The 18,198-nt window shown below is 41.4% G+C and overlaps 2 protein-coding genes across 3 annotated transcripts in view; both read right to left on the minus strand.

Annotated features, from left to right (window-relative positions):
* The window catches only part of kdm4ab (lysine (K)-specific demethylase 4A, genome duplicate b), a 32,198-nt gene extending 23,565 nt beyond the window's left edge, over positions 1-8,633 (minus strand). The window contains 11 exon segments of the mRNA XM_039815919.1: positions 278-957; positions 1,690-1,847; positions 3,300-3,526; positions 3,752-3,889; positions 4,956-5,059; positions 5,156-5,205; positions 6,017-6,210; positions 6,386-6,500; positions 6,610-6,785; positions 7,175-7,336; positions 8,475-8,633. Coding sequence (XP_039671853.1) covers positions 278-957; positions 1,690-1,847; positions 3,300-3,526; positions 3,752-3,889; positions 4,956-5,059; positions 5,156-5,205; positions 6,017-6,210; positions 6,386-6,500; positions 6,610-6,785; positions 7,175-7,315 — 1,983 coding nt within the window. The 5' untranslated portion in view covers positions 7,316-7,336; positions 8,475-8,633.
* A 1,136-nt stretch (positions 8,634-9,769) lies between these two features.
* On the minus strand, positions 9,770-17,524 carry abhd8a (abhydrolase domain containing 8a). Of its 2 annotated transcripts, none has more exons than XM_039816939.1 (5): positions 17,130-17,524; positions 12,990-13,828; positions 12,608-12,778; positions 12,216-12,432; positions 9,770-12,092 (listed from the first exon to the last, which is right to left on the minus strand). In XM_039816939.1, exons 2-5 carry the CDS (start codon positions 13,817-13,819, stop codon positions 11,892-11,894), a joined length of 1,419 nt encoding a protein of 472 aa, XP_039672873.1. In that variant the 5' UTR covers positions 13,820-13,828; positions 17,130-17,524; the 3' UTR covers positions 9,770-11,891. The 2 variants fall into 2 exon arrangements, with proteins under 2 accessions (XP_039672873.1, XP_039672875.1); XM_039816941.1 differs by lacking the exon at positions 17,130-17,524 and adding an exon at positions 14,268-14,290.
* Positions 17,525-18,198: the final 674 nt, after the last annotated feature.

Below are 18,198 nucleotides of genomic sequence, written 5' to 3' on the forward strand. Positions count from 1 at the left end.
GTCCTCGGTGTGTAAAGACCTTTATGAGCACTCAACATAAATTTGACAAGGTACATGTTCAGAAGTGACAAGCCATTTTGGATAGGTTGGTGTTACGTTAAGTTAAAGACCGTAAAGAGACAATGCATGCAGTATATAACATAACCTGTGCTCAAACATGTGTGTGACACACTGAGAGCAAACAATGACTAACAATTTAACATTACACCTGTTGCATCTTTGGTATGAGTGTTCTGCCAATGTATTTTCTATTAAAAAAACAAAACAAAAAACAGACCTTTCGCTTGTTGTTCTTGGGGGCCTCCATCTGGGTTTTGGACAGCTCTTTGAGTTGTGTTTGAGTCTGAGAGGAAGCAGACGTGCTGGTGGGCTTAACTTCAGGCTTCTGCACTTCTGCCTGAGCCTCAACAGGCATAGACATTTTAGGTTTGTCCATCTTTTGGTCCTGCTCCACAAGACTCGGTGCTTCGGACTTAATCGGTAGTGCTTTGGTAAGAAGAATCTTGGATTGTGGCTGTGGCTCCGTCCTTTCACAGCTTGGGGCCTGAGGCGAGGACTGAGCCTGTGTGTGTGACGGTGTACAGGTTTTGTGCTGGAGATGACGGGGTTGATGCTCTCTGGCATAGCTGTGCACCTGCAGCTGTGTGCGAGGCTGCTGCTGCCTTTCTAGCGTATAGCTGTGCACTTGAAGAGTGTCTTTTGGGCTCAGAGTCCTGTGGAAGAGCAGGCTGGCTACCCCCATTTTGCGGACAGGCTGAGCCTTGATTTCCGTCCACGAAGGTGCAGCGGAAACTGATAGATGTCCGTTTCTGGGCAGGGACTGAGACGAGATAGCAGGGGCGCGAGTCTTAGTATAATGTGGGGGGCGTCCTACATCACTGACACTTTGGGTCAAGCCCCTATGAAATGGATCCAATAAAGTGAGCTTGGTTGGTGTGACAACCAACTTCGGTGGGCCTGTAAATGAAATGAGAGATCTCGGTTTAGTAGGTGAGGGGGGGAAAATACACTTTTGGCGTTTTTCCACTACCTGGCACCTGCTCGACTCTACTCGCCTTTTTTGGTTTTTCCATTATGAAAAAAAAAAGTCCCTTGTACCTGCCAACAGGTAATTTTTTTTAGTATCACCTCCGTCGAGGTTCCAAGCAAGCTGAGGCGATACCAAAAGGTGACATGAAAACCTGCAGACTACTGATTGGTCGGAGAGAATCATCACTAATCACTGCGTCATTGCTAAGCGACAGACGGGGGGTGTCCTGAACAAAGACGCCATTTTTTAAATAGTTTAACCAGCGGTGTCTTCTTTTGAAACTAAATCTGTCTTCCGGCTGTGGCAACAGCCACATGCCGAGAATCAAAAACAACACACATTCGACGTTCTGTGTGTGTGTGTGTGTGTGTGTGTGTGTGTGTGTGTGTGTGTGTGTGTGTGTGTGTGTGTGTGTGTGTGTGTGTGTGTGGCGGCAGTTTCCTGCGGCGTTGCTATGACGACCAGCCACACTCGCCTCACGCATGAGGTAGTACTAAATCGGCAATGGAAAAAGGAGGACGGGGCACCGCGGCCGAGTCGAGCCGAGCTGGTACCAAAGGTGGGTAAGCGCCATTTCATTCCACTTAATTTTCGGTTATTAGAGGCTTTGTTGCCCAACAGGAAACTAGAAGACAAAGACAATACACAGGTGATCATACCTTTATTTCTTTTGCCCTCTTGTAAAATGGCGCGTGGAGGTATAAGGCTGAGCCGGGGACGCTTCCCATACTGCTCCACATCTTCATCTTTGGGAACAACCTCCTTAGGCACCTCCAGGCACACTCGGTGTCTCTTGGTCTCTATCCTCTGTGTAGTGCTGTGGACCAAACAGAGACACAGGCAGAACCCCATCTGTTTTTTTCTGTTGCTGTGAGATGAAACCTTGGTGTATACAGTACAGGCCAAAAGTTTGGACACACCTTCTCATTCAATGTGTTTCCTTTATTTTCATGACTATTTACATTGTAGATTCTCACTGAAGGCATCAAAACTACGAATGAACACATATGGAATTATGTACTTAACAAAAAAGTGTGAAATAACTGAAAACATGTCTTATATTTTAGATTCCTCAAAGTAGCCACCCTTTGCTTTTTTTGATAACTCTGCAAACCCTTGGTGTTTTCTCAATGAGCTTCATGAGGTAGTCACCGAAATGGTTTTACCTTCACAGGTGTGCTTTGTCAGGGTTAATCAGTGGAATGTTTTCCCTTATTAATAAAAAAAGCAAAGGGTGGCTACTTTGAAGAATCTAAAATATAAGACATGTTTTCAGTTATTTCACACTTTTTTGTTAAGTACATAATTCCATATGTGTTCATTCATAGTTTTGATGCCTTCAGTGAGAATCTAAAATGTAAATAGTCATAAAAAAAAAAATAAAAGGAAACGCATTGAATGAGAAAGGGTGTCCAAACTTTTGGCCTGTACTGTACCTCTCAACAAAATGTCAATACTAGAATTCAATACAACACAAAAACGACAGCCTTTAAAAATGAGCATAGTAAATCGTTTTGAGTGACCTTTAGCAAACCAACGAAGAAGGCTTGTACTGAGAGCAGTCTTTTAGGTGCAACTGTGTCTAGTCTCACTTTGCCAGGCCCTCCTCCAAAGTGCGCTGAAGGAGGGTCTGGCTACTCCACACAGCATTCGGGGATGGGAGGAAAACATGCTCTGGTTTAATGGCTTTTCTTTAAACCAATCAGAATCATCATGGGTGGTGCTAAACCAGACCTGCCAACCTTGAAGAAATTTTATGAGTACAACACCCCAGGCCCCCGCGTGCACCAATCACCGACAGCCCACCGCCAATATACGCTCCACCGTTGCACTCACCAATGAGAAACCTATGAGTTACCTAACACCATACTACATAATATAATTTCACCAATCAAGATTTATTAGTTACTCCATAACCATATACAAGTAGACCATAAATGTTATACAATTACTGCTATCACTCCTAACATTGAATTGAAAACAAACACAGGAGGCATAGCCCATGGAAACTTCTTCCACCTGAAAATACATTGTTTGGCTCATCACTACCTTCTAGATTACAATAAATTATTATTACTGTGTAGAGGAGTGGATGAACGGCTGTACGCGTAGTGAAACTACTATACAAATGTTTTCTTATATCCTGTCCAGCCTTCTTCTGATTACTGAAGGGAAATGAAGGAGGATACGGTATAAACCGTTTATATATAAAAAAAAAAAATAAAAAACATATACAGGAGAACATTCTTTTCTGTAGTAAATGACCCACCTCTTCCGCTCTCCATCCTCCTCACAGCTCTCCACGGAGTTACTGTTACTGTTGCTGGTGATGTCATTAAAGGACTCCCCCAGGAACTCCCTCGCCTCTGGGGTGGGCCGCGTGTGGTCAATGGGTGACACATCTCGTCCTGCCAGCCACTGTTCATAACGATCTGGCTGGTATTTTTTAACAAATACATCCATGGAAATCTTCACCATGTCTTTACGGCATGAGCACTAAAGGAAAGAAGGGCGTCAGACGAAGGGCACAAAAAGACTGATTCAAATGGCGAATATTGCAGGTGATATTGTTACATGTACATCTATAAACATATAGTTGATTCTATGAATTTATATATTTACTTTTTTTTTTTTTTTTTTTTTTTTTTTAAATAGCAAGACAAAATCTGATTTAAATTATGTGAAGTATGGTTTTCTATGTCATCATTTGGCGATACTCACCAAAACTGCTTGCTTGCCGTACTCAATCCATCTCTCTGTTGCAAAGTTGGTGGATTCTGCACAGTTGAAACCATGGTTGAAACCAGCATGATATGCATACGGGAAAGTTACCATGAACTCACCAGCCTCCTGAGTAATCTTAGGGAGAGGTAAAAAATAAAAATAAAAAATCAGTAACTGCAGTTTATACATTAGTTTGTTCAGTGGGTATGAAGAAAAGATAAGATGATCCATTATTGGTCTCACAGTGGGGACATTTGCATTGTAACTAGGGCTGCACAATTAAATCGCAATTTTATCGAATTCGCAATATGAACTAGTGCAATATTCAAATCGCAGAGGGACACAATATTTGTTAAAGGAAAAGTGTGCAAAGTATATTGTGAATGAAGTATTGTGGTGCTGCAGAGACGTCCCGGCCTTCAAATCCTATCCTACAGAAAACATCTTTGTTTGGTACAGGTCCTCGCAAAAATCACATATAATTAGGGTTGGGTATCGTTTGGATTTTTACGATTCAGATGCCGAACCGGTACTTTTAAAAACGATTCCAATTCCTATACAGATTCTTGAAAAACTGAAAAGAAAAGGCTTTTATGTCTGTTTTGGTGAGCCCCGAGATGAAAATATGGCATTTTAAAACTAGCCTACATTTACAGTAGCTAGCTAACGTTAGACTACAGAGAAAGGGTGATATTTTTACGTCCGTTTCGGAGCGACAGAGGGAAAATATTTCAGTCGACACATTAAGTGGAAGATGAGGAACCGAAATTTGCGTTCTAATCCGGTACCGGTTGCATAGGAACCGGTTCCATAGTGGAACCAGGTTTCAGTACCCAACCCTACATATAATCATTTTAATTTTTTAAGATTTAATATTAGTCAATGAAAATGAGAATAATGATACAAACATGATCATTCCCTTCAATATCGTGAATCATTTTGCAATCGCAATATCACTCAAATTAATCGCAATTAGATATTTTCCTCATATGATGCAGCCCTAATTGTAACAGCAGCAAAAGGGATGGTGCAATAACTCACAGACGGGGGTGTCCTAAACAAACCCGCCATTTTTTAAATGCACAATCTTGGAGGAGGAAAGTAAAAAAAAAAAAAAAAAAAAACAAGCAAGAAATAAAAAATAAAAGAAAAAAGGTCATCTGAATGAAATATGAACAAACAAATAATACTCTACACATACCTTATCAAACGGAATGCCATACTTCTTCAGTATAGAGGGAGATATGAGAGTCATCTTGTGCCTCAAAAAGGCCTCACAATTTTGGGAACTACCAGGAAAAAACCCTAGAAGAAAGGAGAGCACACCAATGTTAAAAGTCCATGAAAGTGATTAGCCTTATACTATATACATCTACAGAAAATATTGCGTTTGTTTCTTACCTTTAGCTAAACGCTCCAATCTTTTCCCATGCTCTGGAGGAACACAGTACCTGCACATATTCAATTAAGTGTCATTAGTCACAGTAAACTGATATTATGCATGCATGTTAGAATATGCAGTGTGTTGCACCACTCCATTGAAAAAGAGTGAGAGCCAAATTTTTCAACTCATATCCCACTTTTCTTTTTCAACCAAAGTATTCTGGGACAGGACACCCTGCTGCACCAGTGCTGTAGTGTCACTAATATGAAACAGGAAGCCTGCATTTTCTGTGTCAAAGGGCCCTTATGTAATTGACACTAATTTCCATGTGACAGAGAAGCTTGTGTATCAACATCCAGATCTAACAGCACATATCCCTAACCACGTTTCCTCTGGGTTTCAATCAGAAGTGGTAATTGATAATAGAGCTGGGCAATATATCGATATTATATTGATATCGTGATATGAGACTAGACATCGTCTTAGATTTTGGATATCGTAACATGGCATAAGTGTTGTCTTTTCCTGGTTTTAAAGGCTGCATTACAGTAAAGTGATGTCATTTTCTGAACTTACCAGACTGTTCTATTATTTGCATTTGCCCACTTATTTATTATATCCATATTACTGATGATTATTCATCAAAAATCTCATTGTGTGAATATTTCGTGAAAGCACCAATAGTCAACACTACAATATCGTTGCAGTATTGATAGTTATTTGGTCAAAAATATCGTGATATTTGATTTTCTCCATATCGCCCAGCCCTAATTCATAACAATTTTAGATTAATATAAAAACTATATAAGAATGTGTAAGAGTCGAAAGCTTTAATTCTGTATCTGATAAAAAAAAATATATATTGTTTGTGTCCTTACCACGATTTGGGCTCTCCAAAGTGCAAATAGTTGATACTGTAGAGGTCCATGTCCTCAGTATGCCATGCAAAAGTGGTCTTCCACATGCCAAAATACAAGTAGGGTGTATTAACACCCTCAATAGTGATGCCGCTTTCAGATTCAACAGTATCCAAAATGGTGTTCAGTCGGCGAATGTTCCACTCTTTGACTTCCTGCAGGAGTAGAGAAGATGACATAAGAGCAAACGGATGAGACTGGAAGCAGAGATAATGATCAGTAATGTTATCAGCAGCCGTTATGTATCAGGTTAACAGGTACACCGACAGCTTTAGGAAAACCCATCAATACTGATGATACAGCAACAACATCCAAGAAATGTCAACTCACAGGGCCATATAGCGATCCATTAACATCTGCCCCATATATGGGAGGGTTAAATGTCACATTCTTCCAGTACTTCCTTTCCAGCTCCTCAAAGTCATCATAATGTGGACTACAGAACCTATAAAAAGGCATTCACAATAGTTAGTCAGTACCAGCACCATAAATTTACTTTCACCATCATATAACTGAAAAAAAACTTAAATGTCTTTAATTTCTGCACTTCTCACTTGTCACTGTTGGCCATTTTGCGAAACTCTCTCACGGTCATGGACTTCTTCTGAATGTTGTATTGTGTGAAAAGGCCCGACTGGCCTGTCACCACCTGCTGAATGGGTGCAGGGATCACCAAGTCGTCTATATCGTCATAAGAGCTTCGCGGCTTCCATTCCTTTGGTGGCACAATCTTGGAGGAGGAAAGTAGACAATGAGTTATTCTGCTGTTCTCTTTTAACACTGTTTGTTATCAAAATGATTCACAAGCAAAGCTTGGGAGGTGTAAATGTATTTCTTTTTCTGACAAGCTGGTATGAACGTATGTATGTTACATCAGAGCAAATGTATACAATAGATGGCCTCGTCTAAATAATTTCTTCGGAAAAAAAAAAAAATGTAATTAAATGACATCACAATTGTCTGGTAGCCATCAGAACTGTGTCACTGATGATTGTACCATTGCTAGTTTTTAATTTTACATTTGCTCACCATTTTTTACTGCAAATAAAAATGATCCCATAACATTGCAATGGCTGTGAATATGGCCTGTGTGAACACATGCAGTATGTCAGTACTTACTTTAGCCAGGCCTGCTTTATGTGCTCCCTGGGATTCAACATATGCAATGTAGCGGCTGAAGTTCTTGAACTCCTCAACAGTGGGGTAAAAAGTCATGATCCCCTTGGAACCATGGGTTTGGGAAACTACGTCTGACGCCATCCCAAAACTCAATGGCAGTTCCTGCAGGTTATAAATGGGGAAATTGTGATTTTATGATGTGATATGTCGATTTAGGATTAGGATCTTGACATATATATATATATATTTCGGCATATTTATTTTTCAAGATTTACCAAACTGGTTGCTTACAGTATTAATATTTCAACATACCAACTGCTTGGAAACTTGAGTGAAAACTGCTCAATAAATCTTGTTTTTGCTATATATTTTTAACATTGAAAATTACTCCTACAAAGTGATATGATGGGAACCAACCTCTAAAACTGAACACTCCTTCTTGTTCTGAATAGTAGAGAGAGCATAACATAACTTAAATATGTCACTGTCGTATGTAATGTGTGTGTATCATAAATGTATTAAGAGAACGGTGTGTATACATTTCTTTACTATGGCAGGGGACAAGCTAGCCTGGACCGACAGGGCTGGGAAAAGCTAGAACCGCCCCTCATTGGTTAAACCAGCCGCTCTTTAATTCGCTCCCACTGTGGAAGCCCAGCCAGCTAACATGAGATCCTTTGCTAACTTTGAGCTAATTCGTATAACGAACACCGGTATGCAATGACACTAGTATTAGCTAGTCTGATAGCATGTTTTCACTTGTATTCAAGTCCCATTTAGGTCATGTCACGCACATAATAGTTCCAATTACTAATTTGAGTGAACTTGCCACCTTCTTTCTATGGTGTCTCAAACGAAAAAGTAATGATCCCAAAACAGCTAGCTACCTAATACACGTTAACACTGTGATGGGATGGGACTATTTCCTGCATCACAGAAAACACCATAGCTGCGTTACATCCTATCAAGTTCATTCGTATGGCGTGCCGTTAGCAAACTTGGACAGAGCTAGCGTTAATGTTCTCATACGACATGGTAGGTTATACAAATAGAGCTATCTTATTCCTAAAAGCGACGTTCAACAACTGTTTTGAGTTCAATTTTACAGGCAATACAAAAAGTGAAACTATCATTTCCCAAGTCAGTGATATCTATTCCAGGAAATAGACTACACCCGACGCCTAGCATCGACATTAGCCGCTGAGCAGTTCCGGCTAGTTTAGCCATAAGATTAGCATTGTGAGTTAGGAAGCTAACATTCTGGGACGAGCGTAAGATAACTCGACAAGCAAGTACATACCACCTCCTCGGGATTGATTCACGACGTTGTTCCTTTGCGTTGTAATCAATAGAAACAGCAGTTGTGCACATAAGAGAAAGAAGACAGCTTGCTAACTAAGCCCCCTGTAAATAGATCATCCTCCATTACCACTTCTACGCAAGCACACGCATCTCGGATTTTGTTTACCACAACACGCATGGGACACGCTCAGCCAATCAGAGGGCGGCTCTGATGGCTCGTCGTATGATGTATTAAAATCTAGTTGATCTCATTTTTTTGTAATGACTGTAAATATTAACTTAATTGCCGAGATATTGTCTATGTTGCTACATTTAGGATTGAAGTTATATTAGGAGAGAGTGGGTTCTAATATTAAGAACACTGCATGGTCCAACAATTAAGATATCTAGGTAATTCATAATTGATTTTTTGGTTGTTTCAAACATATTAGATTAATATGTTAGCCAAATGTTCTGTTCTTACTGATCACAAGGCAATCCGTTTACAATTTAAACATTTGAAAAGAAACACTGAAGCTACTGGAAATTAAATAGTGATTACTAAATTATAACACATTTAAGAAAGAGATAAAAGCTTGTAATAATAAATAGTGGGAAATAACACAAACAACGTTTTTTGGGAATTGATTAAATTAGGTAGACTGCTATGATAGGCAAAGAAATTGCAATTATTGAAAATAATCTGATTTTACTAATGTAACGTATGCCAACAGCTTCAGTCCTTGTGAAATTATTACAATAAAGAATAAATCAATCTTTTTTTTTTAATGTGATGCTGTTACACCCCACACTCACTGAAGAAAAACAGATTATATTACTACAATCCATCCATCCATCCATCCATCCATCCATCTTCGTCCACTTATCCGGGATCGGGTGTCCTGGGGCATCAGCTCCAGCAGGGGACCCAAAACTTCCCTTTCCCGAGCCACATTAACCAACTGGGGGATCCCGAGGCGTTCCCAGGCCAGGGTGGAGATATAATCCCTCCACCTAGCCCTGGGTCTTCCCCGAGGCCTCCTCCCAGCTGGACGTGGCTGGAACATTCCCTAGGTAGGCGCCCAGGGGGCATCCTAGATGCCCAAACCACCTCAACTGGCTCCTTTCGACGCAAAGGAGCAGCGGCTCTACTCCAAGCTCCTCACGGATGACTGAGCTTCTCGCCCTATCTCTAAAGGGAGACGCCAGCCACCCTCCTGAGGAAACCCATTTCGGCAGCTTGTACCCTGGATCTCGTTCTTTCGGTCATAATATATTACTACAAGCAAACTCAAAAACAAGCAAAATCCCCAGTATTCTGTGAACATCGGTTTTATTTTATGCCAGGAAAGGCACATTAATACACTGAATCCAACTGTTTTGACAGGCTATATAATGTTATATGCATCTACATCCAGGCAGTGCATATATTATGATTCCCACGCATAAATGCAACAATAACATTAACACATTTTGTTAACCACAAAAGGATATAGCACATATGAGTACTGACAATTTGTATATGCACACTTTTAGCATAAGAGGAAGTACATGTGCACCAGGTAGTCCATACAGTTTCACTGACCTTTCACACAGGAAGGAGACATATTCAGCAGCACTTTTTGGTTTTTGGAAAGTCCATAGAGAATATATAATGTTTCTAGATATCAGTGCCACGTACGTTTATTTCCACTCTATTTCTCTCTATGTTGTTCCAGTTGCATAAGACCAGTCATGTTGCATCAGCATCCTGTCAAAATGCATATACAGTACATATAACAGACCAGCATGTTCAGTACAAATGTCCCTCTTCTTAGGGGGCTTTCTCCTTTAGCTGAATCATATTTGATTTTAAGCTTTGGAAACCCAGTCTCAAATCCACCAATTTACACATTTTGCCTCTCAAAACAGTCTAAACTATCCAGTCAACAGATACACACTGTAAGAGAGCATATTATAAGACTGTGCTTTTACTCGCACCTTTCTGTCCCAACCATGAGACGAAGCAGCACCCATGAATGAATATCTTTCAGTGAGCACAATGTTCAGCTCATTCTTTCTGTCTAACACTATAAGATAAATAGGATGGACTGGAGTTGGGGAACACACCCAGCAGCTTAAAGTGGTCAATACAACCACAATTTGTTATGGCAGTTTCTGTTTCAAAATAATAATAATAATAAGAATAATAATAAAGGCAAAATAATACTTACACATTAAAAGGAATTTGATTAGAGAGAAGTGCACAGGGAATTCAATTCAATTTTCAAAATATATTGCAACTGTCCGACACAACCCTCATAGCTTTTAAAATTCTGCATGGCCTCGGTACTTTGTATCCTCAGTATATCATATACTATAGCAGAAATAGCTGCTAGAATAAAGTAGGAGAGTTTTTTTTGGCATCCATGTTTGTTAACATCTGTTTTGCACCCAGTTCCCATAAATCTCTCATTGAATATTACTTAACTTTCATGCAATTATGAATTGATGATTTGGTTACATTGTGCTTAACATAGACATACCTAGCTTTTGGGATTTATGTCTTGTTTTAGAGTTCAATATATGGTAAATATATTGTTGTAATTTGGAAATAGATGAGCCAATTTGATTGGCAATGGCTGTGATTGTTTGAGATGGTGTACACTGCACATTGTATGGATGTGGTTACTAAGTCAACAATAAATTGTTGTGTTTCTCCTTCTGGCACAATGTAATTTACATATGCATGTGGTGCAATTATTAGTTACATTTTGCATGTACATTGGTATATATTTAATGTCTTTAACCCATGTCCAACTACTATCCAGTCAGTGTTTGATAATAAACTATTATTATCAACACTTAAGTTTTATTATAAGCTGTCCTTCGTCATCGTACTGGCAAATCAGATCAATGATTCCTCAATTCCCTACATATCATTTTGCCAGTTTCCCACTTAAAGCAGATGTAGGATGTGCCCAATGATGAGTTAATAACCATTTTGTAAAGGCAGAAAAGAAGCTCTGCAGTACTTGACAGAATATTTAAGGTGAGGGAATTCACACACCATTTCATGGATTTTATACCTTTTTGCATTTTGTAGTAGTCAGTTCATCGCCGGATATATTGCATACAGAAATCACAAATGGACATAGTCCTCCATGTATTGTGTCGTTTTGCAAACACAATGCAATGGAACACAAACGGGTATCAAAAAGCGAAGCTGAAACTGACTGTGTATTTGCATCCATTCCTCTCATCTTTATGTCCGTTCCGTCGTTCTCTGGTCGGCACTGTGCCTAAGTCCTGCTTTATCTTGGCGCACCAGTGGCCGTCCGCATCCTTAAGATGTGGCCCTGTTTATAACAGCTCTCAGCCTGGAAGCAGCCTTTAGAACGCATGCCAAAAAAAGGCCTTCTGCTTGGGTCCGTAACAAAACTAGACCCCTCGTTGGTTATTTGTCCATAGGCTTATTGATTTTCAGTGTGTGGAGAGTGTCACTGAGAGCTGTGTCTGTCTTGCTGCTGTCTTTTCTGGACATGTCAGGCTCCCATAGAAAGAACTCGTGGAGGAGGGTGTTGACGGTGTCTGGGCACTCCATCATGACCATGTGACTTCCCTCCTCAATGACTTTTAGGAATGCAAACAGAAGGATCTAGAAAGGGGAGCCAAAATGAATGCGGCACATTACGATATGTACTACAGTGAAAACGCGTCATTTCAAATGAAACATCACGTGATAAATCAGCACTCATTCACGCATGGAGATGCACTTTACCTCTGCCATGCGCTGGTCCTCATCCATTGGCACGAACTTGTCACACATGCCATGAACCAGAAGGATGGGCACAGTGAGCTCGGCATGGTAGACCTCATCCCCCTCTGGCCAGTACTGGCCACTCATCATGGCTCGCAGGACAAATGGAGACACGTTGAAGGCATTGCCCTGCTTCAACAGCTGCTTTTCTTTGGCACCCTGACGGGCAAATCCAGCTCTAAAGGTTAGAAAAAAAGAGAGGAAGTTCATTTTGAGTTTTTTTTTTTCTATGTACAATTTCCAAATGTTCTGACGTCAACAGGCAAAGCTTTTTCGTCAGCGACGAGAGAAGTTACTGTGGTGTGTCACTGTCTCTAGTGTTAATTTTGGCACTGTACAAATGCAGATCTTACTTGAGGAAGCTCCAGGCCAGACAGGGTGACAAACAGTGCAGGACACAAGATGGCAGCTGGAAGATGGAGCATAGGCTGGGCTCCAGAGCTGTGGGACCCCCTCCATTGATCATCACCACCTTATGGACCAGATCAGGATATTCATGGGCCAGGAAGGTGCAAAATGATACTCTGCAAGAGATATGATGAGAGCATGTTAACAACAGGATGTTAATCACTACTGGATGGATGGATGGATGGATGGATGAATGGATGGATAGATAGATAGCTAGATGGATATATGCATGAATGCGTGGGTGGATGGATGGATAGGTGGATAGATAGATGCATGGATGGAGATTTGGTGAGGGATATATAACAAAAGCGTGTCACAGATCCTCACCCATATGAGTGGCCGATGAGTATGTTGCGTTTACGAGCATATCTCTTAAAGATGGCACGAAGGTCCTCTGCTAGGGCATAAAAAGTATAAGCTGCTGCAATCTGTGGGGCAGTACTGGCTCCATGCCCGGCCAGGTCGGGTGCGATAACCTCATAGCCCAGCCGAGAGAAGAAGTCCAGTTGGCTGCCCCAAATGTCCAGAGAACCTCCCACACCGTGCACGAAGAACAGCGCTACGTCCGAGTGCGTCCCTTTGCAGCTGGAGATCACCCTCTTTGAGTCGATTTGCACCGTGCGCTTGGGCTTGCGACGGCGCCGACGGGGAGGTGGAGCGGGTTTCTGTTCCCCATGAGGTGAAGGAACCAGAGGAGGAACAGGATTGGGGTCTGGAGAAGAGGGCATTTCTTTGTAGTCCGCCAGCTCCACCTCTACAGTGCTGCAAGGCTCCAGGTCCCCATCCTGACACTGCAAGATCTCAGAGTGCAGAACATCACCCAGATTCTCAATCACCAGCTGGCCGTTGCGGTAGACTGTGATCTTCCTCTTGCAGTGGACACTGCTGCCGGTATTGCTCTCGCTACAATCCTCAGGAGGGCCGTCATCATCATCATCCTCCTCCTCACCGTCCGTCTTCTCCTTGCATGCAACTTGCTGTTCCGTTACTACGGGCTGACGCTCAGGGATAATGTGCCGCACTCGCAGGACTCTCCCAGGTTTCACCTCCACAAACTCAAAACCGTCAGAGGGTTCTGATGACTCCAGGGGCAAGACCAGACTGGCAGCCTTCCCAGTCAGGCAGCATAGTATCCCTTCAGTGATACTGGTCAGCATGGTGCTTCCCTGCATAAACATCACACAAATACAACAAAGATCATCACTCAGATGCTTCATTTGAAATATAACAAAGAAAGATGTAGGTTTACGAACAAGGTAAAAAATGGGAAAATAGACCAAATAGACCCCCCTCATTATATGTTTTTAAGGTTTATTTCCTGTCGTAGTGTTTTTGCAAATGTTAACAGCTCGACAGGAAGAAATTGGACCCCAGCTAGATTCCTGTAAAATTGGAACAAAGCTGTTTCCTAGCAACACAGTTACAATGAAACGCTCTTCTTTATCCTTTCATCAGTCCGAAGCCAGTGTTGAGTGACATGAAACACACCAAGAGCGAGGACGCTTTCAGCTTAACAGGCTCCAGACTGCTATGCAAATTCAAAATACCATAGCCAGTAAGTGAAGTAAGTGCAGCCTCCTACTGCCTTTGTAAAGCTCGACTCACCTGGGTGACAAAGCAGCTTAACGTTCAGGGATTCCAACTTCATAAACAGACAATGTCAAAGCAATACTTGTGCTATAGAGTTTCAATGTCAGTGACTGACCTAGACGTTTGCTATTAATAACCCCTCTTTATCACATGGTCAGAACCAGGATATATATAAATAGAAAATGCCAGTCATGGGGCATCACTGTGATAGCAGTTTTCCAATGGAGAAGAGGGGGGGAAACTATCTTTGTTTTCCTGCCAGGCAGGTCCAGTCGCAGCATCTAAACTGCATTTTGGCAGTTGTGCAAATAAAGCATCATTAGTCCTCACTTTTCATACACAGGCTGGTTATCTCTAGGAAACAGAGTGGGAAGAGTCACATCTATACAAGGCTTTATTGTTTCCTGGTTACAGAAACAGAGAGCAGTACGCACATTGCTGCCCACAGGGCAGATTTCACATTACTGCTCATAGCATATCATATAACATTAGTTTAGATCATGGCTTCAATCACGCTCCCTACTTTAAAATAAATATGAATGCATGACATCTAGGGATCTTGAGATGTTAGCGGGGGACATAATATAATTAATGTATTACTGTAAATTCACTTTAACATGGTGAATATATACTCATTATTGTGACTTGTGGGGATTCGTTTTCATTGATTTTCTCCATATTAAAGTCATATAAAGTGTATATTAGGGGTGGGACAAAATATCGATATGGCAACATCGTTGTCCAACTTTCGTGTGATACGATAATCAATACACTGGGTGAAATATCAATATTTTAATGAATAAAATAAGGCGCTCTAAAGAAATTTCCCTGCTCCCAGTGTGGCTACTTCATGGCTCCTTGAGGTGGCACATGAACTAGGGTAACTTGAACATAAGTTAAAGTGCTCATATTATGCTCATTTTCAGGTTCATAATTGTATTTAGAGGTTGTACCAGAATAGGTTTACGTGGTTTAATTTTCAGAAAACACCATATATTTGTTGTACCTCACATTGCTGCAGCTCCTCTTTTCACCCTGTGTGTTGAGCTCTCTGTTTTAGCTACAGAGTGAAGCATCTCACTTCTGTTCCATCTTTGTTGGGAGTCGCACATGCTCAGTAAGTACTGCTAGCTAGTCAGTTGCAGAGTATGAGGGTATGCCACGCTAGCAGCTAGGCGAGCAGATGCCCCAGCCACATTTAAGTCCAAAGTCTGGACCCATATATATATATATATATATATATATATATATATATATATATATATATATATATATAGGTCTATAATTGTGTCATTTTGTACTTGCAGTGATTAAAGAGAGAAAACCTGCACTTAACCTTCTCACAGGAAATTTGTAGTAATAGTTAGAGCGATATCGGGATTTATCATTATAGGATTTTCTAGCGATATATTGATTATCGCAGAATTGCAGTATCGTGATTTTATCGTGAGCCGTGTATCGTATCATGCTGTGATTCCCGCCCATAGCGTAGCCTATACATTGAAACAAATCATATCCCATTACTACTAATCCCCTTCGGTTGCAGATTCTTATTGTAAATGTAAAAAAAAAAATCTGAATAAACACTACATTTGTTTTAGTTTCTTGGTTCAAATTAATGAAACGGACTTTTAATGCACTGTGCTTCAGTAGCCTGGCACTGCAGTAAGGGGGAATGGAGCGGCACGGGAGGGTTCATGTTCTGTGTCTGTGTGTGTGTGGTGTTGTTGTTGGTGGCAGGATGGTCTGAAGGTCAGTGCATCAAGTGCTATCCAGTTACACCCTGGAGCCAAGTGAATGAGGGCCGAGAGGCCCGTCTTTCCAAAAACATCCAAATGGAGGGTCCAAGTATCAATTCTGCAGTGTATCCATCCAGCCATCTATCCATCTATCTATTTGTGATGGTCTTCAATTTTGAAGCCATTCTGTCATTTTATTGTGAACCAATCAGTCGTGCCACTTCAGCTACAAGTGGTACATGATGAGGTAAAGGTTTCCACTGAGGAAAGTCCTTTTAGAGGCGGTCACTTGAGATAATGCTGAACATTTATCACCTAACCACGTTTAGCAGTTTGGATGACCCCGGCTGGATGTTGAGATGCCAGAACTTCCTCATTAACACAAATCTAACTACATTAGCAGCCCTGTGATTTCAATCAGGGAGTCTCCTCCTGACATGCTATCCATCAACACAAGCAGCATTGAAAAATGGCTGAGGGGAACAAGTGGACTGGTATCTCAGATCCACAAACCCTAAAGTCCAACAGGCTCAAGGTTACTCATCCATGTGAATTTGTTTGTCTGCACTGCAGAATATGTAGGTCATGTCTGCCAAGTCTTACAGTAGGCTGACACACATTTGGTACACAGTGTGCTGCTCCATTTCCATAACAAACGGTACAGCACGGCGCAGTCCGACATGATATAGCTGCACACGAAATGCGTATAGTTGCATAAATGATCACTTTCTGTTCAAATAAGGCCCAATGCACAAATGTCCTATAGCTGCTTCTATATGCCAAAATATCAAGCCATAAACCGGAGTAGTAGGCTCCATATTTCAATAAATGGACGTATAGGCTAAATCATTGAGCATTGTTGGTATGCGTGTCTCACATTCAGAATGAAAATGCATTTTTACAAGTGTTATGCATATGCCCAATTAATAGTGTCGCATCACAAATCAAAATGTGGCAGTCTGGTGCAGTGTGGAGGGCCATAATTGCTGCGTGTAGCCTATATTATTGATAGATCTATTACTTTTGCTCTGTCACAGAACAAACGCATGCAGTCATTGTGCAGCTGTTTATTGACGCTGGTGGCTATATGCTGCACAGCTAATGAGACAATATAATGCAATAAAAATCGATTCCTTACCTGCAGAATTAGTGGTGATTAGGGGGTGATTATAAAGCTGCACCGAAAGATGAGGGACGACGAAACTGAACAGAGAAAACGTTGCATTTGGTGCAACAATTTGTCTACGCTAGAGATGCTGCAAAATAGTAAAAGCTGTTCATTGGCCTCATTAGTCCGCTACCACAGAACACTGGAGGGTCTTGAATTGATGAGAAAGCATGCATCCATAAAAGTGTGGCCACAGCGTCTCAGTAAGATACCCATAACGATAACAAACAATGTTTTTTTTCCCTCTCTCTCTCTCTCTCTCTCTCTCTCTCTCTCTCTCTCTCTCTCTCTCTCTCTCTCTCTCTCTCAGCATCCACTGCGCACTCAGAGCAGACCCTACCCAGCCCTGCTGTTCTTGTATCCGCAGCAGCAACACGAGTCTTCGGGCACTTTCGCTCCTGAGTGGCAGTGAGAAGGGCGAATAGAAGACAGCTGAAAACCGAGAGGAGGCCAATGGGAGAGGCTTGTTTCCTTGTTGCCAAGGCTGACAGAATAGCAAAAAAGCGTGCGTGCGTGCGTGCGTGCGCGTGGTTGCGGTCAGGGAGAGTGACACATAGCCTATGATAAAATGATAGTCCAGCTAATTATCTAAATAGGTAAACAATTGACCACGATCAGGCCTGCATGTGTGATCCCACATTACAGATTCCACACCTGGGTTGAAATCATCTTCACTGCTCATCATAAACTGACACCTGGGAACGTGTATGACCTTATACGTTTTAAATAATTAGATCGAGATGTGCTGTGTCCCTCTTTTACCCTTGGACTCACATCAACACATTGCAATAGCCTCCAGTCTGGGACAGCCCGGTGGCTGTCACGGAACGGCCAGCTGTGACGTTTATGGGGCGGGGAGCCAACAGCTGTTTGTGTTATTGTTTGGCAGAAGATGTAAATCACAATTACTGCTTTATGTTTAATGCATGGCACGCACTGTTGTTTTTAATCAAATGCCAATTAACCTGCCAGATAGCCTATAAAATGTTTTACAATTCCACATCAGCGCACAAACTGCATCCAGGGCATTTTCCTTATT

Source organism: Perca fluviatilis, chromosome 11 (genome assembly GCF_010015445.1).
Source record: "Perca fluviatilis chromosome 11, GENO_Pfluv_1.0, whole genome shotgun sequence".
NCBI classification, from domain to species: Eukaryota; Metazoa; Chordata; class Actinopteri; order Perciformes; family Percidae; genus Perca; species Perca fluviatilis.

Excerpts from the sequence above, each read along its gene's own strand:
- abhd8a (XM_039816939.1), bottom strand. The coding sequence starts at position 13,819 with ATGCTGACCAGTATCACTGAAGGGATACTATGCTGCCTGACTGGGAAG. Across the intron at positions 12,779-12,989 it reads CTCATCGGCCACTCATATGG|AGTATCATTTTGCACCTTCC; the intron begins GTGAGGATCTGT and ends TATCTCTTGCAG. Across the intron at positions 12,433-12,607 it reads CTGGCCTGGAGCTTCCTCAA|AGCTGGATTTGCCCGTCAGG; the intron begins GTAAGATCTGCA and ends TCTAACCTTTAG.